The sequence below is a fragment of the Synchiropus splendidus genome, chromosome 2 (assembly GCF_027744825.2).
Source record: "Synchiropus splendidus isolate RoL2022-P1 chromosome 2, RoL_Sspl_1.0, whole genome shotgun sequence".
Taxonomy (NCBI): domain Eukaryota; kingdom Metazoa; phylum Chordata; class Actinopteri; order Syngnathiformes; family Callionymidae; genus Synchiropus; species Synchiropus splendidus.
Window position 1 is genome coordinate 9,002,956 of NC_071335.1, and position 20,143 is coordinate 9,023,098.

The 20,143-nt window shown below is 42.7% G+C and overlaps 1 protein-coding gene across 2 annotated transcripts in view; it reads left to right on the top strand.

Annotated features, from left to right (window-relative positions):
- The window catches only part of LOC128754131 (testis-expressed protein 2-like), a 30,494-nt gene extending 11,150 nt beyond the window's left edge, over positions 1 to 19,344 (top strand). The window contains exons 3-13 of one of the 2 annotated variants that reach the window (XM_053856528.1): positions 21 to 1,515; positions 5,349 to 5,549; positions 7,139 to 7,445; positions 7,533 to 7,750; positions 8,378 to 8,539; positions 8,687 to 8,786; positions 13,302 to 13,428; positions 15,092 to 15,205; positions 16,328 to 16,537; positions 17,547 to 17,667; positions 17,942 to 19,344. In XM_053856528.1, the coding sequence (XP_053712503.1) occupies positions 46 to 1,515; positions 5,349 to 5,549; positions 7,139 to 7,445; positions 7,533 to 7,750; positions 8,378 to 8,539; positions 8,687 to 8,786; positions 13,302 to 13,428; positions 15,092 to 15,205; positions 16,328 to 16,537; positions 17,547 to 17,667; positions 17,942 to 18,070 (3,159 nt within the window). In that variant the 5' untranslated portion in view covers positions 21 to 45 and the 3' untranslated portion in view covers positions 18,071 to 19,344. The remainder of the gene's footprint in view (positions 1 to 20; positions 1,516 to 5,348; positions 5,550 to 7,138; positions 7,446 to 7,532; positions 7,751 to 8,377; positions 8,540 to 8,686; positions 8,787 to 13,301; positions 13,429 to 15,091; positions 15,206 to 16,327; positions 16,538 to 17,546; positions 17,668 to 17,941) is intronic. The other variant, XM_053856529.1, reaches the window with a different exon arrangement.
- Positions 19,345 to 20,143: the final 799 nt, after the last annotated feature.

The window sequence follows — 20,143 nt, forward strand, 5'->3', positions numbered from 1 at the left end:
TTTTTGTTCTTCATTGGCAGATTGCCAGTCACTGGGAGTACTGCAATGACCAGTCAGCACTCTGACCATGAAAACCCCGCCCACTCCACTGACAAACGGCCATGTACTGTGCCTTCCAAGATCCAGGTCCAGCGATCAGTTTCAAAGGAGTCTATCGCTATCCACTTCTCTGCTTTTGGGAAGGAGGAAGAAGACGAGGTTGAAGAGCTGTGCATGACAGCACACTCCTCCGCTCCAGTGGTTCAGGATGGCTTGAACCTATTAACCGGCTTGGAAGCCTGCGAGGAGAACTTAAAAGAGGAGGTCGACTCGAGGGGAGAAGAGTACGACGAGCCTGAACCCAGCCGAAGCTCTCCCGTTTCTAGATCCCAAGCTGGTTTGACTGAACCCTTACTGCAGACCTCGGAGCACATCATCTCAAATTCACCTCCCACTAAATCATTAAGCTTTTCTTCTGGTGACAAACCATTCTTTGGCTTGATTCGAGCTTCCTTGTCTGACATTGAATCTCGAGACGGCGTCCCCCATGTGGCTACTCCTGCAGTTCGGAATAGGACTTTGAAGACTCTTGTCAAGTCTTTATCATCAGATCCATCTCAGGGCTCACCCCCCCTGCCTCACCGTCTTCCTGAGTCACGCCTTAACTTGCAGCTCTTCAAACAATTTGCACAATCCAGGATACCAACAGTTATTACATCATCAAGTAGTGATTCGAAAACGGCTCCCCCATCACCCGCGGTCTCACCAGACAACCGTAGCTTCTTCAAAGTTGCAGAAGTGGAGGCAAGAATTGAGGACACGAAGCGCCGCCTTTCTGAGGTCATATATGAACCTCTGCAGCTTCTAAGTAAAATCATGGATGAAAAGAGCAGCAATAGTCTTTACAGACCTAAGTCTATGTCTGCCAGTACCTCAGAACTCAATGGCCTTGCTGAGAGCAACAACAACTGCATCAAAGAGGAAGAAGATGATATGCTGGAGACTGAGAGACCTACAAGTGCTACATCTGTCCAGGCTGAATCACCTGTATTGCCCAGTGGTGAAACTAAGAGCCCCAACAAATCTTTGCTCTCCATGTCATTGGAAAACTGCTCCATGTCTGCATTAGCTAAACAGGAGTACGAGGACTTCTGTGTACTCTATAGTGAAGAATTTGAGAATGATGCCAACACAGATTTGGATCATACTGAAGCTGATGTTGACACTAAATCTGCACTAAGTGTCAGTTCTGATTCTTATGGTGATGAGGAATCAGAATGTTCTGCAGTGGCACCCACTGTTCCTTACTATTCTCTCACTGTCCTCACACTACTGGTTTATGGCTACTTTCTTATACCTCTGCCCAACTACATTGGGGGCATGCTGCTTGGAATTGCACTAGGATTCTTCTTAGCCATTGGCGCTGTGTGGCTGACAGGACCACCACCATCTGGCTGTGGCTCTAAACATTCCAAATATCACAGCAAACTATGGGGTGTCTCCAGACTGGACATCAAAGAACCAGACATCTACAAGGTAAGTTGTAAGTCTTTTGCCTGTTTTACTTCTGAGACTAGGATTAGATAATTCAAATCAGAATCAGAAAAGCTTTATTGCCAATGCCAGTGAGGATCCCACCAACTAGGAAAGTGCTTCGGTACATCAGAAAGTGAAATTCTCGTGGTATGACTGTGCTGGCCCACTGGGAAATGAAAACTGGTTGTCAAATGTCAGGAAGACACCAAATCCTGTCTGACTTAATTTGATTAAAAAGTTGGACTTTATGAGGTTCTTCTCAGAGTAAACATGATCAGTTTTTATTGTTGCAAGCAGTAATATGTTTTGCGACTCAGTTTATAATTTACTGCAAGATTATAAAATATAATACAAATATGGTTGAAGTGCAGATTTATATGTAGGAAAAACAGGAAAGTTCTTTGGTACATTGTGCAATAATGAACATGATAAACAAATAAAAACTATAAAATAAAGAAATATAAAAGAAAATACAAAATGACTGAATACAAATTCAATAAATAAACAACAAACAACAAGGGTTGATCACAAATGCAATAGTCTGATGGCCAGGGGAAGAAGCTGTTCCTGTGACGGGAGGTTCTGGTCTGGATTGACCGTAGCCTCCAGCCAGAGGGAAGATGAAAAAACAGTCTGTGAACAGGGTGAGAAGGGACGGCTCTGATCCCACCTGCATGTCTCTGGCTCCTGGAGACATACAGGCCATGAAGAGGTGGCAGGCTGCAACCGGTCACCTTCTCAGCAGAACGCATGATGCACTGCAGTCTGCTCTTGTCCCTGGAGGTGGCGCTGCTGTACCAGACGGTGATAGAGGAGGTGAGGATGGACTGGATGATGGCAGTGTAGAACTGCACCAGCATCTTAGTCTGCGGTTGTAGTTCCCTCAGCTGCTGCCGGAAGAACATTCTCTGCTGGGCCTTCTTGATGAAGGGACTGATGGGCAGCTCCTGTTTGAGGTCCTTGGTCATAGTGGTTCCCAGGAATCGTCAGGGGGGAATCGTCAAGGAACTGTGACTCTTCTGAAGTCCACGATCATTTCCACTGTCTGCTGTGCATTCAGCTCCATGTTGTGGCTGCACCACACACCAGCTGGTCCACCTCTCTCCTGTATCTATCATCTCCATCTGAGAAATTGATCATCTTAATGGACTGGTGGCTGGAGGTGCAACAGTTCATGTAGAAGAGCCATGGAGCGAGTACACAGACCTGAGGAAACCCGATGTTGAGGGCTCGAGTGTCTGATACAGTCTTCCCCAGCCGGCCAGTCAGGAAGTCTGTAATCCACCTGCGGTGGGAGTCAGACACGTTCAGCTGATGAAGCTTGTCTTGAAGCAGATCTGGGTGAATCTTATTGAAAGCAGAGCTGAAGTCCACAAACAGGATCCTGGCATAGGTTCCTGGGGACTCCAGGTGCTCCAGAATGAAATGAAGGGCCTGGTTTACTGCATCGTCCACAGATATGTTGGCTGTGTACGCAAACTGCATTGAGTCCAGGAGGGGAGCAGTGATGGATTTCTGGTGGAATAGAACCAGACGCTCAAAGGACTTCATGACCACAGACGTCAGTGCCACCGGTCTCTAGTCATTCAGTCCTGTGATCCTTGGTTTCTTTGGGACAGGAGCAGTAGTTGAGGATTTAAAGCAGGCCCGAACATGACAGGACTCCAATGATGCATTGAAGATATTTAGGCTGGGAGGGAAAACTTGGACCCTCAGCTTTTCACTCCAGGATGTCAAGGGAAGGATGGGGAAAAGGAGACAAAGTGTGTTTGGCTCAAAACTTCAACATGAACACAAGCAGGTCAGGTTTTGATCCCAGCTGGAGAGCTGCACCTTGTCTCGGAAAACTCTGTCGTAGAAAAGAGTTTCTCGCCTCAGGCGACTCGGCGCTAGATGACGGAAATTATGTGCAAAGCGCGACTCCACATAAACATGATAAATGCCGGGCAGTAAAGGGTCTGAACGCTAACTAGACCTACAACATCGTTGAAAAACAACTGCGTAAACTCCCTGAACACTGAAGTGTGCGGCCTCTGCTGCGGGAGACTCGTGTTGAGGAGGCTCACATTGCAGTGGTCCGGGACTCGGAATCTGTGCGGGTGTTTGATAACTCATATGTTTTCGCCTTTATTAGGCTGATAAACAGCTGATTTTAGGCGATATGGACAAAAAATTCTCTCTCTCTCTCTCTCTCTGCGATAACAAAATATATATATATATATCTTAGCAATGTCTTAATGGAATCAACTGAACCAACACAACTTTCCCTTGTAAATCTTAATAAAGATAGACAACTGATGGCCTTTAATTGACCACCAAGATGTATTGTTTCTTGCTTTTAAGCCTTTCTTTGGTCTTCTGGTTGCTTCATTTTTCAATTACCTGCATACTTGTAGTTCACATAGAATTATTTAAATCTAGTGTAAAATAAAGTAATACAATTTAAGCTGTCAGAGGTGCCTGGCCAGTAATCATAGCACTTAGACTGTCTTAAATTCATTAGATTTTATTTACTAAACATGATATATATATATGGCTTAATGATGTATTGGTATCATATCTACATCATGGTATGAAAAAAAAATCACGATATTAACATCACAAAAACAAAAATATCTTATCTTATCTAATCTTCTCCGGCTTGTCCTGCGAAGTAAAGCTGAGGCCGCTGCAAGCGTCACTGTTGCGACCGCCCCTCAATGTGCTGCGGCTCCGACCAACCTCCTTTTAAGTTTGCGGTCGATTGACAGCTGAAGTCAGCCAATGACAATTATCTCGGAGGAGTGCGAGGCGTACCGTTGGTGGGGAGTCTGCACATTCAACCAATTTAGTGGCCAAAACTCTCCACAATATGGAGATTTTTTTTTTTCAATTAAAAAAATGAGGAGAGCTGAGTCAGGCGTTTTGCAGGTCGTGCTTCGCAAAAATGGCAGTGATTTACTTCACCGCCATTCCATCACCGCCAGATGGACTGTACCATTCTAACCATGATCGTGTGGCAACCTGTCATAGCTGAAAACATAATGACCCAGTTTTGCATGGGGTTTTTTGACACTTGATGCACATGCTGTGTTAGATTGGGGGATCCTGTTGACTTTTGAAAACCAAGTTTGTCGCATTAGTGGAACTGTATGGGTCCTATTGGTACCATCTATTAAAATTTGTTTTGCTGTCTTTGATTCGGAGAAATTGTAAATCAAGAATTGATATTTACTAGGATGATTGCTTTTCCTTGAAAATGAAAAATATATTTATTATGTATCAATTCATAGTCCTGCTGGGAGGTTGAAAGTAAAACGTTGAAAAGAGCAATTGTTTCTTTCGGTAAGTGGAAAGAGACTGGCTAAAGCTGGTGGGAGTCATGATGTCCTGTACCTACATGGTCTGAAACTCTTCCAGGTAGAAGGCATTACAGTGTGTATTCAACAATGAAGGTCCTGATTGAACTAAAAGTGGGTTGTTGCAGCATCATGTTGTGGGTTGGCTTGCAGCAGGAGGTGCGCTTAACAAATTAGATGGCATCATGAGAAAACAGTGTGATCCAGCATCTCAAGCCATCACCGAGATAGGCTCACGTACTGCAGGTCTTCCAAATGGACAATGAAACTAGGTGGCATAGAAACTTTGCTTGGTTATGTCAAAGCAATACTACTAAACACAAGTGGAATTTATTGGGCAGAATGATCAGTGTGAGAGCGTTTGAGTAGCTGATTTGATGAACAGTTCGTAGCATGGACCATGCTCTGAATAAATCCAAATGGAATTACTTTTCAAATAAACACGAGCCAAAACCTCCTTCACTTCTTGTGTAAAGCTTTTTTTCTTCCTTGTAGGGTTGGATGAATGAGATCTTGAATTATGACCCGGAGACCTACCACGCCACACTCACTCACTCTGTCTACGTTCGACTGGAAGGCTCAGTCATTCGTCTGTCCAAGCCCAACCATAATATCTCCCGGCGAGCTACGCACAACCAAGCAAAGCCTGATGTCACTTATATCAGCCAGAAGATCTACGACCTCACAAACAGCAAAGTATGGAATCATCTTTTCCTTTTCTCGTCATATTTTGATAAATGATTAGTTGTATTGTGTTCCTTTAGTTTAGATTTGCTCTTTGTTCTTCTGCATGTAGCTATCACTCTTTTGTCTTCTTTCCCATTTACTTTCTAATATTGTTTATGTAAGTAGACCAGCAACACTACTGAATAATACATAACAGAAATTGAAGGGAATGTTTTTTTCCCCCCCATTTTCTTAAGTTAAGTTTGTTCATTGTAAATAGTGCCGGAACAACACGGCAGTATTTTGAAGTTCTTCATGAAAGTCTTATGTAAAAGTCTTAGTCTGAAAAAGTAGCACATATGAGAATCATTGTTAATAATAATCTAGCTCTAACACTCAAGTGCCATCGTCACACTTGTACAATGGCTCATCGCCTTTTTTGTCTCTGAAAAATGAGGGTGTATGTAGTTTTTTACTTAGCTGACAATGGTTGGGACGAGTTACGATTTGTTTGTCCTTTAAACATGCATCGTTGCTATCATGCCGACATAACTAAAGATTCGGAAGTGTCTCACTGTGCCAAAAAAAGAAAAAAATGACTGTTTCTACCATATTTTTGGGCTATATATATAATATATATATATATTTGGACTGTCAATTGCTCCGAAGTTAATCGTAGCATGGCTAGTATTTCAGTTGCTCTACCGCACTGTTGTGTGTAAGAGAGAGCTGAGCTAAAAGGTAAAGCTCTCTGTTTACCAATCAATATTCTTCCCGACCCTCACTGATGCTCATGATTGGTCGTAACCGAAAGAATGAGACCCTGGATTAAAGTGGCTTAAATGAGTTTTCTTCAACGGGTGACCGCCGTCTCCTTTAGAGATATGGTGAGATGTTCTGTCTCTCAGTAGAGCCACTGCTTCTCCGCATTGAGAGGAGCCAGTTGAGGTGGTTCGGGCATCTCATGAGGATGCTCCCTGGATGCCAGCCTTTGGAGTTGTACTAGGCATGGCCAGCTGGGAGGAGACCAAAGGGTCGAAGGTTCTCTTCTCTCTCTTCACTGGCTTCGGAGTATCTTGGGATCTCCCTGTTGGAGCCGTTGGATGTTGCCCGGGAGAAGGGTGTTTGGCACAACCTTTTGAAGTCCCTGCGACCCAGCAATGGATAGGGAAAATGGGGAGAAATAAAAATCATGAGTGCATCAACAATGGGCATGTCTGCAAAAGTTGGGGTATTTCTTTGTTTTTTTTTGTTTGTTTTTTTTAAATAGCTGGCTACATCAAAAGGTATGCTAACATAAATAGTTGAGCAGAGGCTAACGTTTTAAGCTGAGTTGTTCATTCACACCTGAGTATCAGTCGCAGCAGCCGTGAAAGTCAGAAAAAAGTGTGACACTTCTGAAAAACTGTGTTTCTTGTACAAGATCACGTCGGCTGTATTTATTGTATTGGCTACGGCTTATTTCTGAAACAAGTATGTTGATTCCGTCTGTCTATTGTACTTTCTCTCTAAATACAGTGAGAGCTTGTACTATGATTAACCAGGGGATATGAACATGAATTTATTGGAGTTCTCATCAAGTATATGTCTGTGAAGCACATTCCACTTTTTTCTTCCAGGTGTCACTAGTGCCTCAGAATTTGGCCCGTAAGCGGGTGTGGAACAAAAAGTACCCAATCCGCATTGAGCTGGGCCGTCAGGATGACTTCATGTCAAAGACTGAAGGTGACAAATTTGAAACCTCTGAGGCGCCATCGGTACGGGACAGAGATGGAGCAGGAGGCGGTCCAGATCGTTCACATTCAGCTTCCACCAGAGATCTGACCTTATATCTGTTCGGGAGGACCGGAAGAGAGAAGGAAGAGTGGTTCCAGCGCCTGCTGACGGCATCCAAGCTCAAGACTGCTTTGAAAAAGAGTAAAAGTGGTAATGTTTTCTTTTTTTAACATCTGTACTTCTAATATTTTAAATGATCATCGACCATCTAATCTTTGTTCCTGGTATGGTGCGTAGCCCTCACCTCTCATAGCCGCAGCAGCAGCCGCAGCAGTCTGGATGATGTACTGGCTGCTCAGCCCAGGACCAAGGACTCCGGGGCCAGTGTCAAAACCAGCCTTCTTGACTATAGTGTCTACATGGCTTCCTTACTGCCAAAACAGGAGACAGTCACCCTCACAGCTGCCAGCCCAACTCTCAGCAGCCCTCACAGTAGTCCTGGAGCTGACAAGAAGGTGCCTCATTAGCATTTCTGCTCCCGAATTAGCCGTGACATACCTCTATTTAGATTTCGTTCTTTTAAGTCTGGCTGATGCACCTAGGGATGCCCCAGTGCCACTTTTATGCCAACCAAATATGAGTATCTTCTTCTTTTCCTTTCGGCTTCTCCCTTTAGGGGTTGTCACAGCGAACCATCTTCCTCCATCTCACCCTGTTCTCTGCTTCCTCTTCTCTCAAACCTACAGACCTCATGTCCTCCTTCACCATGTCAAATACGACTACTTGTAGATACCAAGTAGAAATACAAGTAATTAATAATACCTTCACAACAATTTTACGTTATGGATTATTATAGGCTCATATGCAAATAAAGACTCCACGTCCATGTTCTGGGTCACCATTTGATCATCAGAAATCATCAAGTGGTTCTGATGTAGTCAGCTGTGTTTCTACGTTAGAAGCATTTTAGCCATTCAGCAAAGTCTGTAACTCAGTCTGTTATTTGTTGATCGTTGAAGTTATTAGGCCCTAGTTCACATACAGTAGGAATTGGTGCTGCCATGAGCGAACGACTCCATCAGTGTGTGTGTGTGTGTATGGTATATGTGGATGTTAATGGTCCTTAATCCTGTTTTTGGCAGCTCCAGGCCGTCGCATCTGCCCCAGTGCAGAGTGAAGTGGAAGATGAGTCTGTTGCCTGGTTAAATGCTGCTCTGGGTCGAATCGCCTGGGACTTCCTGAGCGAGCCTTACTGGGCAGAAGTTGTCTCCAAAAAGATCCAAATGAAGCTCAGTAAAATCCGGGTTAGTGAATTTGTCCATGCTACCAATGAATGTTTTACTCTGCTTTTAATCTGTAATAAACACTTGCTGACAGTTTACAGTGTTTCCAAGACATTATGACAAACAAGTCTTCACACGGCCTTGACTCAAACACTTGGTCTTTTCCAGTTGCCTTACTTCATGAATGAGCTGACCCTAACTGAACTCGATATGGGTGTGGCCACTCCCAGAATTACTGGAGCGTCTAAACCATCCATCGACTACAGAGGTGAGAGTGAGTGCATGATCACCAATAGGATTAAAAGTATAGGTATGGCACATCGCAGTCATCCAGTCAGTCACTGCACTTTTTTTTTTTTTTTTTTACTTCTCATCTTTGATTCACAAATTCTTCTTATAATTCATATATTCTTAATCAGGCTTGCCCAGAGCCGATTGATATAAGATATTGGTCCAATAATAAAAAATAAATACTTAAAAAATATGTCAAGCTACAATCTCCAATACCAAGAGTCCATTCCAGACTTTGCTCCAGCTATTCTGTGCGGCCATCCCTGGGTCCGGTGTGATGTGAGGACCACATCAGCTCCACTGTGTCAGATTGGCTCTTGGCTACCACTATTAATGACAATGTATTACGTCATTGGTCATTGGACTGCGATGGCCAATGTATCAACAATGAAACTGCACATTGTATTTTATTCATGTATAATGTATAACATACGGTACGATATTTAAAGATTGTGGCATTCCAATTCACTCATATTCATTATAATATTGCTTATGTTTTTGTGAAGTTTCTTCTGGCTGCTTTTATATTGTGATCACTGGGCTTAAGGGACTTATTTCGCCCCTTTCTTACTGAACTGGAACAACAAGAAACCATCCTTGAATGTGGATTTCCATCTTTGTTTTGCCAAATGATACAATAATGCCATCTTGAGCTGCTGTACTGGTGTGACCCGATGCCCAGCTATCCGAGTACAAGCTGACAGCCCAGCTCAGCCACTGTACTGGCACCGGTATGCCGAGCCCTTGTCACTAAAAGACCTAACATGGTGTCAAGGAGAAAGAGGCGTTGGTGAAGATGAACATTATGAGGATTTTCACATGACCACAGTGGCATAGACGCAAGCTTCTGCTGATCGTGGAAGCGATGCTGCAGTTCCGTTTGCATTTGGCTTCTGCTGATTGTATATGGCTCTGAATCTGAAAGGAGCACTGCTGGAGTGGACTATGACAATGTGTAAACTTAAGATAACTGAAATAATTTGTGGTTTGCTGATCCCATCCAAGCCCGGCAAATACGTCGGAAGACTCATCTAGACTAGCGCATGGCTCAGTCTAATATAACCAACTCTGACTAGGTGTCTCTGTAACTGCTGCTGTCAGTGCTGAGGGCATTTTAAAATATTTTTAACATGTTAAAAATTGAGATTAGGATTAGTTTTGATGCTGGCTCTCAGTGGTGACAGAGACTGTAGTGCTAATCAGGTCTACACATGTGTTATTACAGTATGATCAGTTTCTGGATCCATGTTAATGTTCACAGCATGATATCCAGATATGATATCAGTGATGTTCTAGCCATCTGAAGAAAAATAGTGCAACACTTTAAACACTCCCACATGGCTGAATCAACCTGTAAATTACCCTTCACAGCACATCACACACACAATACGCCAAAATGTCCCAGATATGATGGAGCAAATGCAGAATGTATTGATTTCTGCTCTCGTATCGGGTTGCATCAGACCAGGGCTGGACTGGGACAAAAAACAAGGCCAGCCCTTTTAGACCTTGGGTGGTCCGCCATGATTTTGGTCACCTTAAATACACCTTCTACACCTTATACATACAGTATAGTGATTGAAATGAGGATCCCTCAGCAGGCGCCACCTGCTCCAGAGCCACTTGAGAATGCAGCAGCAAATAAATCACATTTTGGAGCGTCTTTGTCCATCTTCCAACAGACCTCTGCTTTTTTGCCACACTTTCTCAGTTCCTCCTTTCCTTTCTGCCTTCACCATTTTAGCAAAATAATTGGGAAATTTCACGGTCTGAGTTCAGGGTAGTGAAGTGTTCAGATCCACTTTCGATTTGGACCAGTGTGCTGATAGTTTGCCAATTATCCAATAGACCGCTTTGTTTGCCCAGTGGTTGACAAGAGTCCATGGCTGAGCAGAAAAAGCCCACTCAGTTATTTTAATGACTTTATTTGTCATGAGGGGGCTGTCTGTTGAGCACAGCCGCAACACACTTAATTGAAGTCCAATGCTGTCTATCAAAACGTCACTTTCATGGACTGCTATAGAGTTGATCTGTAATTCACGTCAGCCCCGAACATACAAGGGCCCGCCGGTCATTCATTGCCTGCTACACCTGTTTGCCAGGCCTGCCCTGCTTCAGACGATACTCCAGGCTGCAATATCAGTGTTATTTCGGAAGTGAATAATTTGTGTCGTGATGCCACTGTTCTGAGTCCTGTTATTGTTCCTTAATGGAATTATAAAATCAAATTAGGCAGTGAAGTGTAGACCCTATGACAAAGGTGACACTGTCACGACTGGCTGTGTTCCATTTCTTGCCTGACATTCCTGGTATGACCAATGACAGCACAGTTGTGTGTCAGTGGCATTCACTCATCCAGACAACTGCAGTGCTGATGATTCTCATCTGCACTTATCATGGAAACACTGACATGCTTCAGAACAAATGTGCAACATAGCTGGATTCCCCAAGAGTGAGCAGGAAAACAAACACTTCTTTTCTATTACTTTGAATACTCTATGTTTTGAAAAGCCCCTCCACAGCAGGGCACCTTCTCTCAATACCACATATTCATTTCTCATATTATATCAATTCATTCCACAGCATGTCGTTCAGGGAAACATCTTAGTAGGGGATTATGAAAAATGACCAGATCTCATTTTTAGGTAGGATTTTGGTACTTATTTTCTCAAGTCAAGCAGGTGATAAAGTCATTGTTTATGTTGGATTATAATGAAGCAAAATGTGAATTTGCTCGCTTGAGTGGTGCTCCTGTCTGCAGTTTTGTGAAGCATTAATGGAACTAAATGGTGAAGGAAGTGAACAAAGCTGTCACATCATTCCATTCGTGTGAACACTGAATGAACTCTTTGTTCTCGGTAGCAGATTGCAACTTCATCCACTTAGACAAAACAGTCTTTCTCAGCATCAGCTGAGATTGAACAAGAATTAATTCATGCTTTTGTTCCAGTCCTCGGAGTTGTTGAGGATCTTAAGTAGAACACGTTGACTGTATTAACTGGGAAATAGTATCGAGTTGCTATATTTCTATTTTAATGTACAGTATAAAGCTGTCTAACTTTTTAACACTGGTATGTCAACCCATCAAACAGTACTTGCCATAAGTCTCATTCAGAAATTGTCAACTGTCTGAGCCTGTAAACGAACATTATTATTTTCAGAAAACACTGGTGCTATGTTAATTTGTGACATGTTGCCTGTCTGAACATTTACATTCATACACTTGATTATTTCCATCGTTTCCATTGATAGAGTTGCTCTGTTGTGTTTGATAGGCCTTGTTCCTGAGAGCAGTAGGACAGTTACTTCTACGTCCTGGTGACCTTCTTAACTTAGACCACCTACTGGTCTCTTCATTGCGTTGTCTCTACCAAAATAGTTAGCCAATGACTTTGTAGTGACCAGAACTGCAGCATGCTATATAGTTAACAGGTTAACACAATTATTTCTCATCATCCTAAATACACATCGGAATTATTCCCTCCCTGAAGTGTTTGTGTTCCACACCTGTATCTTTTTTCCCTTAACTGCTGAATGCTCTGGTTTTCAATGCTGCACTGCTCATCTAGCCCAGCAATGAGAGCAGTAATGGATTGTGTCTCCAACTGAGGAGGCAATGGCATTTCTCTGGATCAAATCACATAGTTCAATAGTCCTTATAAAGACAGTCCATGTGCAAAGGAGTTCACAGACACTGTGAGACCAAACTGGTTGAAATGTAAAATATTGTAAAAGGCAGCATCTGTGACCAAGTCATATCAACTTACAAACTGGGGGACGCTACAGTTGTGCACCGATGCTCAACCACTGAACCACGCTAAACATGACTCCTGTGTGCCGTTGTGTTATATGAGTTTGTCACAGTGTTGTGAGAAATCAATGAAGATTTTCCCATCTGTGGGACAAATAAAGGACATCTAATATATTCCAATCAAATTTACAGATGGTGGAACAGAACGTGGAGTAGCTCTACTTTCGTAAACTTACTGAACGAGGCGATCTAGGTAAAACTCTTCAGTCTTCCATGACTGAATTACCCTGATCATGAGGTCAGCCAAATCAAATGTAATCATCTGACACAGGGATGAAAGACAATCTTTCTGTTCTCCACATCAGAATGTGACCTACTCTGCTTGTGTGTAAACAAATCTACTGTGTGCACCAATGTAAATGACGTTTGGCCGTGTCTGCAGGTTTCTTTTTGTTCTCTCAAACTCAGACCAGTTCCACAACTTTCAACTGTTGGGGGTTAAAAAAATTATTTGAAATGTATTATTTCTCGTCACTTCTTATTAGGTCGTAATTTTTATAGGTTACAAAAACTGCAACGTCTGCAGCTTTATGTTTCAATAAAAAGGGAATAAAGCATCTTGAATGCTGTATCAAGTAGTGTATTAGGCAAGTGTTGATCAAAAGCAAAGTGAAGAGGTGGTGAGGCGTCACAAAAGCGAGACGTTATTATCTGATCGTGGTTCTTTCCTGTACCGTGCAGGTTTGTGGTTTGACTTGGACGTGTCCTACAGTGGTTCCTTCCTAATGACTCTGGAGACCAAGATGAACCTGATTCGTCTTGGCAAGGAAGGGGAAAACTTTCGAATGGGAGAGTTTGGCAAAGAGGGGTGAGACTGAAGGCCTTTATGAAAGAGTGCCTGTTTGTTTCTTTTGCACTGTACACAAAAATATCCTGCCAGTCTGACGAGTCACATTCTTCTGTTCTGTTTTTAAACCTGCTTCTTCCTTGTCTCTCTGTGTTCCGCGTTCTCCTTTCATGTGACTGATAATTGGACGCTCTTCTTCCGGTGAGCCCTTCATTAGATCTTCATCTTTGTCAGTGTCTCATGTTTCATCTCTTGACAAGTTCATGTCACTCGATAGCATTGGTATGATTCTTCAGTCCAAGAGGAACACCCTGGACTAGGATTGAAATATGCCTTTACTCTGGTTTAGAAGGTTGCTTTGCAACCTATAACTGCTGCGCAGTTTCATAGTCAGCAGAATATAGTTGGAATGGAGGGGTTCAAACTGCAGTTGAAATGCAGGTAAAATTGTTAATATAAAGAAGTCAGTGAGTCAATATTTACAGAGGAGCTAATATAATTTATTTTTTTATATATGAAGAAAATTTAACAGTGTTACAAAGTGTTGAGAAATGATGTATGAAAACTCATCCATACAATACATAGTTATAACCTGCGCTACCTACAAAAAACATAGTTATGAAGTCTGAAAGAAATTGTGACAGACTTCAGTCAAATGTCCTGCCCCCACCTCTGCGTGAACCTAGGGTCAGTTACTTGACCATGTCCTTAAGTGTTAACATCCCGGTATTTCACTCTGACTTCCTTCAACTGTGAAGAAGTAAACAAAGCTTGAGTGTGGAGAGACAATTCTCAGCACTGAAAATGAACACCTTTATGAGCATGGTGGACCAGTGAGAGGAGTTTGGCAGTCTTCAGAGATCGCTGCAGGGTTCCAGTAAATGAGGGAATGTGTTCCGCTTTCTTGTAAACAGACAATCAGACATCCATTTCCATCTCATATTACAAGTGAATAGACAATCAGAATGGGGGAGCAAGCGTGATCCTTCAGCTGTTTGTTCTTCACCATTCTAACCAACACTATTATCGATGTAGGTTTTCATTAGAGATGCACAGAATTGAAAATCTGAAGCCAAAACCGAATAATGCAGAATACAGAATATCCACTCTGGTTTATATATATATATATATATATTTTTTTATGTTATATGCATGAATACTTGAGAACTCTCTGTATTTACATAAATGTTTGTCAAATAAATGTAATATTTAAATTATGAATATTTTTCAATGTTGTTGTTTTAAACTGCTTTTCAAATAAATATTATAAATAAATAAAAATAATTTCCATTCTATAAAAGACTGATAGATTGGTTGAACTAACTAACTCATTACTAATTCTTTTCTATTCTTGCTCTCCAACACTTCAAAAGAACCGAAAACTTCAACACTATAGACACTTCACGCTTTGTACTGAAGCGTCACCATAACGACGGTCAGAATGTGCCGAAGCTGGTGCTTTGAGACCATGGTCAAAAAATAAATGATCGAATAAAGATGATACATAGGTCGAAAAGTCACTTGTGTTGAACCGCTCCTGGTCACCTGTCCAACAGGCAGTGAGTCGTTGTTGCCCTTCTTTCCACTATTCTGTGGCTGAATATGTTCAGTGCATCCCTAGTTTTCAGTCATGGCAACATGTGCGAGGACTGTTCCGAGCTGTTTTCTTGTGTGTCTTCTTCAGATCCAGACCCCGGACCTACTGCCTGGCCGACAGTGATGAGGAGTCGTCTAGCGCAGGATCATCTGATGAAGATGACTCATCAGAGCTGTCAAATGATCCTACAGGAGCTGAGGGGTGAGGCCTACATTAAATACATTTACTTTAACTCTTTAAGCGCTGTTGTTCCAAAATTAGGACAGGGTATAAGGATGTTCCCGTTGACACAGTCGAATCTGTCGCTGCCTGATCTGGTCCATCACAGCATATAACTTGTTCAGCTAAAGTGAATAAATGGACAAAGGAACTCACTCCTCCTCCTTTTAAATCTATGTGTATAAATGTAGGGAGAAATGTTTCCCATACACATAACTTATGGGAAGCACTGCATTGCGCATGTCAAATGTATTGGACAAGCTCATTCACAAATTTGTGCGATATAACCGTGTGCGCATGCGCCTACCAGTAAACTTGCGCAGGCGCGTTACTAACTTCCGGTTCCAACACCGGATTTTGAGTGGGACAAGCAACATCACAAACTAAGCCAATCCTGAATCCTGATGTAGTTACTACTTTTCACAGGTAGCACGCAGACACCTGTAACTTCAATCTGTGGCATGTTTCCGAGTTTTGTGGTGAATAGACTCATCGCCCGCCAGTTGAGAAGACGAGTGAGGCAGTTTTATGTAATAGGCAGAGGGCAAGAGTGTGACTTTGACTGACTCAGATTCTGAAGAGCAATATTAATGCTCTGATGAGGATTGTACAGGGAGAAACAAAGTGCCGCTGCTTCTGTGTGTAGCGACAGTGCGTCTGTCCGTTCGCCATGACAGTCAGCAAGCTGCACATGCTGGAGCTTTTGGTGTGTAGAGGTACATGGTGGAAGCATGGTGAAACGCTTCTTTGTGACGAAGGTAGCAGGGATTTGAAAAAATGGTGTTACAGCAGCAGACACTGCAGGAGGAAATACAATGCTAATAGCAGTGTAGTTCACGGTCCCACCACAAACAAGAGTGTGGTGGGAGGAATAGTGTCACCTGTGCATCAGCTAAACATCTGTGAAAGTCATCTGATTCATTATACAAATGAGAAGAGTCTCAAATGTCGGGTCAAGATTTTTCTGATACCAAATCCACTGCTCATCACTATCTGTGTACTACATCACGTCATAGGGCCTGTGATCATTTTTGTCCAACATATCTACTGTACCCAGCAGAGCATACCATTGGCCGCCTTGACAAGCACTTTATCTGCTTACAGTTTGGTTGGAGGCCACAAACCTAGCAAGATCATGCGCTTCGTGGACAAGATCGCCAAGTCCAAATACTTCCAGAAGGCAACAGAGACCGAGTTCATCAAGAAGAAGATGGAGGAAGTGTCCAACACGCCGCTGCTGCTCACAGTGGAGGTGCAGGAATTAAGAGGGACATTAGCAGTCAATATCCCTCCTCCACCCACCGACAGGATATGGTGAGTCAGGACGTTTTCTAGTCTGCAGTGTTGAGGTTTTGTCTCTGGGTGTATGGAGACCAAATGTTTGCATGCTTGTCTGAAGGAGCTGCAGATGTCCCTGTTGTTATTGTAGTCAGACTGCTGCCACTCCTCCCCCTGCTGGTGAAAGTGACGGCTTTCAGGGAGGCTGGTGCTGAAGCTGGAAAATTTAGAGCTCCTGTCACAAAAAGCCTTGTTGTTGAAAGCTTGTGAAGGTTCTTTTTCTTTCACAATTAAATGCATTTTTCAGTGAGCTAATTCTAAATATGAAACTAAATACTAAGGCCACTTAATGTGCTTTTTGACAACTAAACAATACGGTGAACGAAAAGATCCTGATGAAACACATCAGTACTCCTGATGCTGCAGATCAGAGGAGCCGCTGGAACTGAGGAGTGGGTCGAACTCACATAAATGAACTGTCAGATCCCAAAATACATTTTGGCAGAATTGATGTGAGAGTAAGTGTTTTAACAAGAATTGAAGAGTGAAGACAGAAAAGGCATGGGATGGGGAACTTTTCTAATTCAGGGAAAAAGGGCTGGTGTTTGAGTAGCACTTAGGAGTGTGTTGCTCAGACTTAATCTGACTCCAAACCTGATAGTGTCTTTCAGTGGGTCGCATATGTAGCAGTGTTTGTTACAATAGAAATGTTCATATAAACAAGTTGCGAATTGATTACTAACTGTCAAATAGTGCAATAACTCACCAAAGTGTGTTATTGCACTATTTGTTGGAGGATTTCGGAGGCCTGGTACCTCTGGAAGTTGGATGTTCAGACACCACCTGGATCCAAGTGGTGTCCCCCCCATGGTCTGTAACTCACGATGAGGCCAACAACAGTCCAATAACAAAATGATGTCATGGGTGGGCATGAGCTACTTGGCGGAGGAACACCATCTCTGAGTACAGAATTGTCTGACCTTCATGTTCTCCTTTGACCACTCTGTAATATAATCAAGTGTTCACTGCACATGTCCTCAAACAGGTATGGATTTAGGAAGCCACCTCACTTGGAACTGAAGGCTCGACCTAAACTGGGTGAACGGGAAGTGACTCTGGCTCATGTCACTGACTGGATTGAGAAGAAACTGGATCAGGAATTCCAGGTACTTCATGAGTCTCATACTGAGTCCAACAGAATCATTTGAAAAGATCTGATTTTTTTTTTAAATATTTTTGGAGGCCTTGTAAATATGATTGGTGCAGTTCAGCTTTGGTCCTTACTGGGTTTCAGGTGTACTTAAAAGAACTATTCCCATTTAATCTAGCTTCTATAATGTGTCAGCATGTGGAAAAGTTCTCCTGTGACTGTGAGTCACAATGCCTAGTCAAACTTCCGATGTTTGAGTGTGTGCATTCTGTCACTGTCTCATCACTCAGAAAATCTTCGTGATGCCGAACATGGACGATGTTTGGTTGACCATCATGCACTCTGCCATGGACCAACGGAGCTACGGTGGAGCTTCAGTTGCAGCGGAGCGGGAGGGGAACACCACCAGCCAGCAGTGAAGAATGTTTACAGTATTTCCTTAAGCTTACTGAGTCTCAGAGTCGGACTGGAGCCAAAGTTGATAAAGACATTCCAACTGTGAGAAGACGTATCACAAACATCTCTATTTAGCCTTCACTGGGAACAAGATTGTATGTTGGAAACGCCTAGACCTATGTTTACTTGCTGCTCCGCTCACAAGTATTTATGAAGGACAGTCTTTAACAATGTGACCTTGTTTGCTGGCAAACGTGAACAGTGTTCACGAGTCCAGATGTTGAAGTTCGCAGAGGGATGAAAGGAGGACGAAGAAATGCCGCCAGACACCGTACAGCCTGAAGACGACCATGTTTACGGTTGAAGGAGATAGTCTGATATTGTGCGCGTTAGTGATGACGAATCGAATGTTGTAATTGACAGAGTATGATAAAGAACTTTTTTGTTGTTCTATCAGGTCTGTATGAGACTTGTGCTTTGACCAAACTTATTTAATGCCAATGATGCCCTTAATCCGTGTCCGTGTGAAAGTGATTGCACAGGTATCATTAACTTGGCGGACACACGAGCACAGCACGAGCACAGCACGTGCACTGACGTGATTCCTCTTGTATAGATGTAGAAGCGTGTGCCTGAGAGAGTCGAAAGGTCTCTGTTCAATGGTTATGGTGTGTATGTGTGAGTGTTTGTCAGCCATGTGATGTAATTCAGGTTGAACCCAATCATTTTTGGATCTGGGTTTATGAATGTTTGCACATGTCATTCTTTCTGTGTGTTTTTAACACTATTTTTTTTTCCTTATTGGTCATCATTTTTGTTCCTATGTGAATCAGAATAATCTATCGTGTGAATTTAGCGCATCAATGTGACGGAGCTGTGAGAAGGTGATCCAGGTTTCAGACAATGGTACACAAAGCGTAAGAAGTAGCAAAGCAGGTCATGGTTCACACACATGAACTCCGATTTGTCCATGATTTACACCAAATAGCCGCTGTCGTCTGGTTTACATTTTTCCAATTTTGTTCTGCAAGAACACTATAAATCTGGAACACAAACTGGATTTTGCTTCCATGTGATGATCAGTCCAACTGAGTTAATTTCTGCAACGGGCGGGATTTGGTTTACTCTTTTGTTTATATGGTCGTTGTTAAGTTAAAATGAAGAATTCTAAAGGTGAATGAAGATTTTTGTTTGATTTTTGTCTATTCATTGATGAATAACAATTGAAGCAAATTTATATCACTAATGTCGGTCTGTCATTGTACCTCTTGTATTTGTGTCAAATAAATATTTCTCTTTTGTGACTCATGTTTCTGACAGCAACCGTTTGCTTTGGAATTGTCGCACATTGATGATTTCGCCTGTCAAATGTTAGTCACTCAAATGTACCACTAGAGGGAGGCAACGCTGCGCACTTCAGCTATTATGTATTCATTTTTGCTTCGTTCCCCCCTTTTGTAAATAGCACCATTTATTAGCCTCACTGTTTTATTCGTTCGGACTATCAGACTCGTCTGAAAGCTGACGTATGAGTGCGTTCATGTCTCCGAATTGTGAGCAGCGAGTTGGGCTCCGACCTCCGCTTCTCTTGTCGACACCGCAGTTCAATTCATTGGGATGTTGTCGGTTGCCTGGCAACGCTTCTGTTGTCCTGTGACGGCGAGACGAGAGGTGAGCAGTATGAGAAGGAGTTCAACCAAATTGCTGCGTGTTTATTTTATTGCACACTGGGGTTATGGTCGCGGTGGCACTAGCGCGGTGCAACATAAACTCGACCAAACTTGGCAAACTAGAGCGACGTTAACGTTTTGAAGGTGGTTTCTCGGCACCGTGAGTTAACTTATCCCCCTCAAATGTAAAACCGTAATATCCCGTCTTGTGTTTGGACATGGAGAATGAGAGACGTGTCACACAAATATCTCGATTTGCCATGCGTTTCAAGCAAAGTCACTAATATTCTCAAAAGAAAGTTTGTAATAGATGCGATTGCCGGACACAGTTCAAATCCGATGCCCTACGATGAGGCCTTACTTTTGTTGATGGACTTATTTGATCTTATTTTTATTTTTTTATTATAGTATTTTGACTAACCTTGC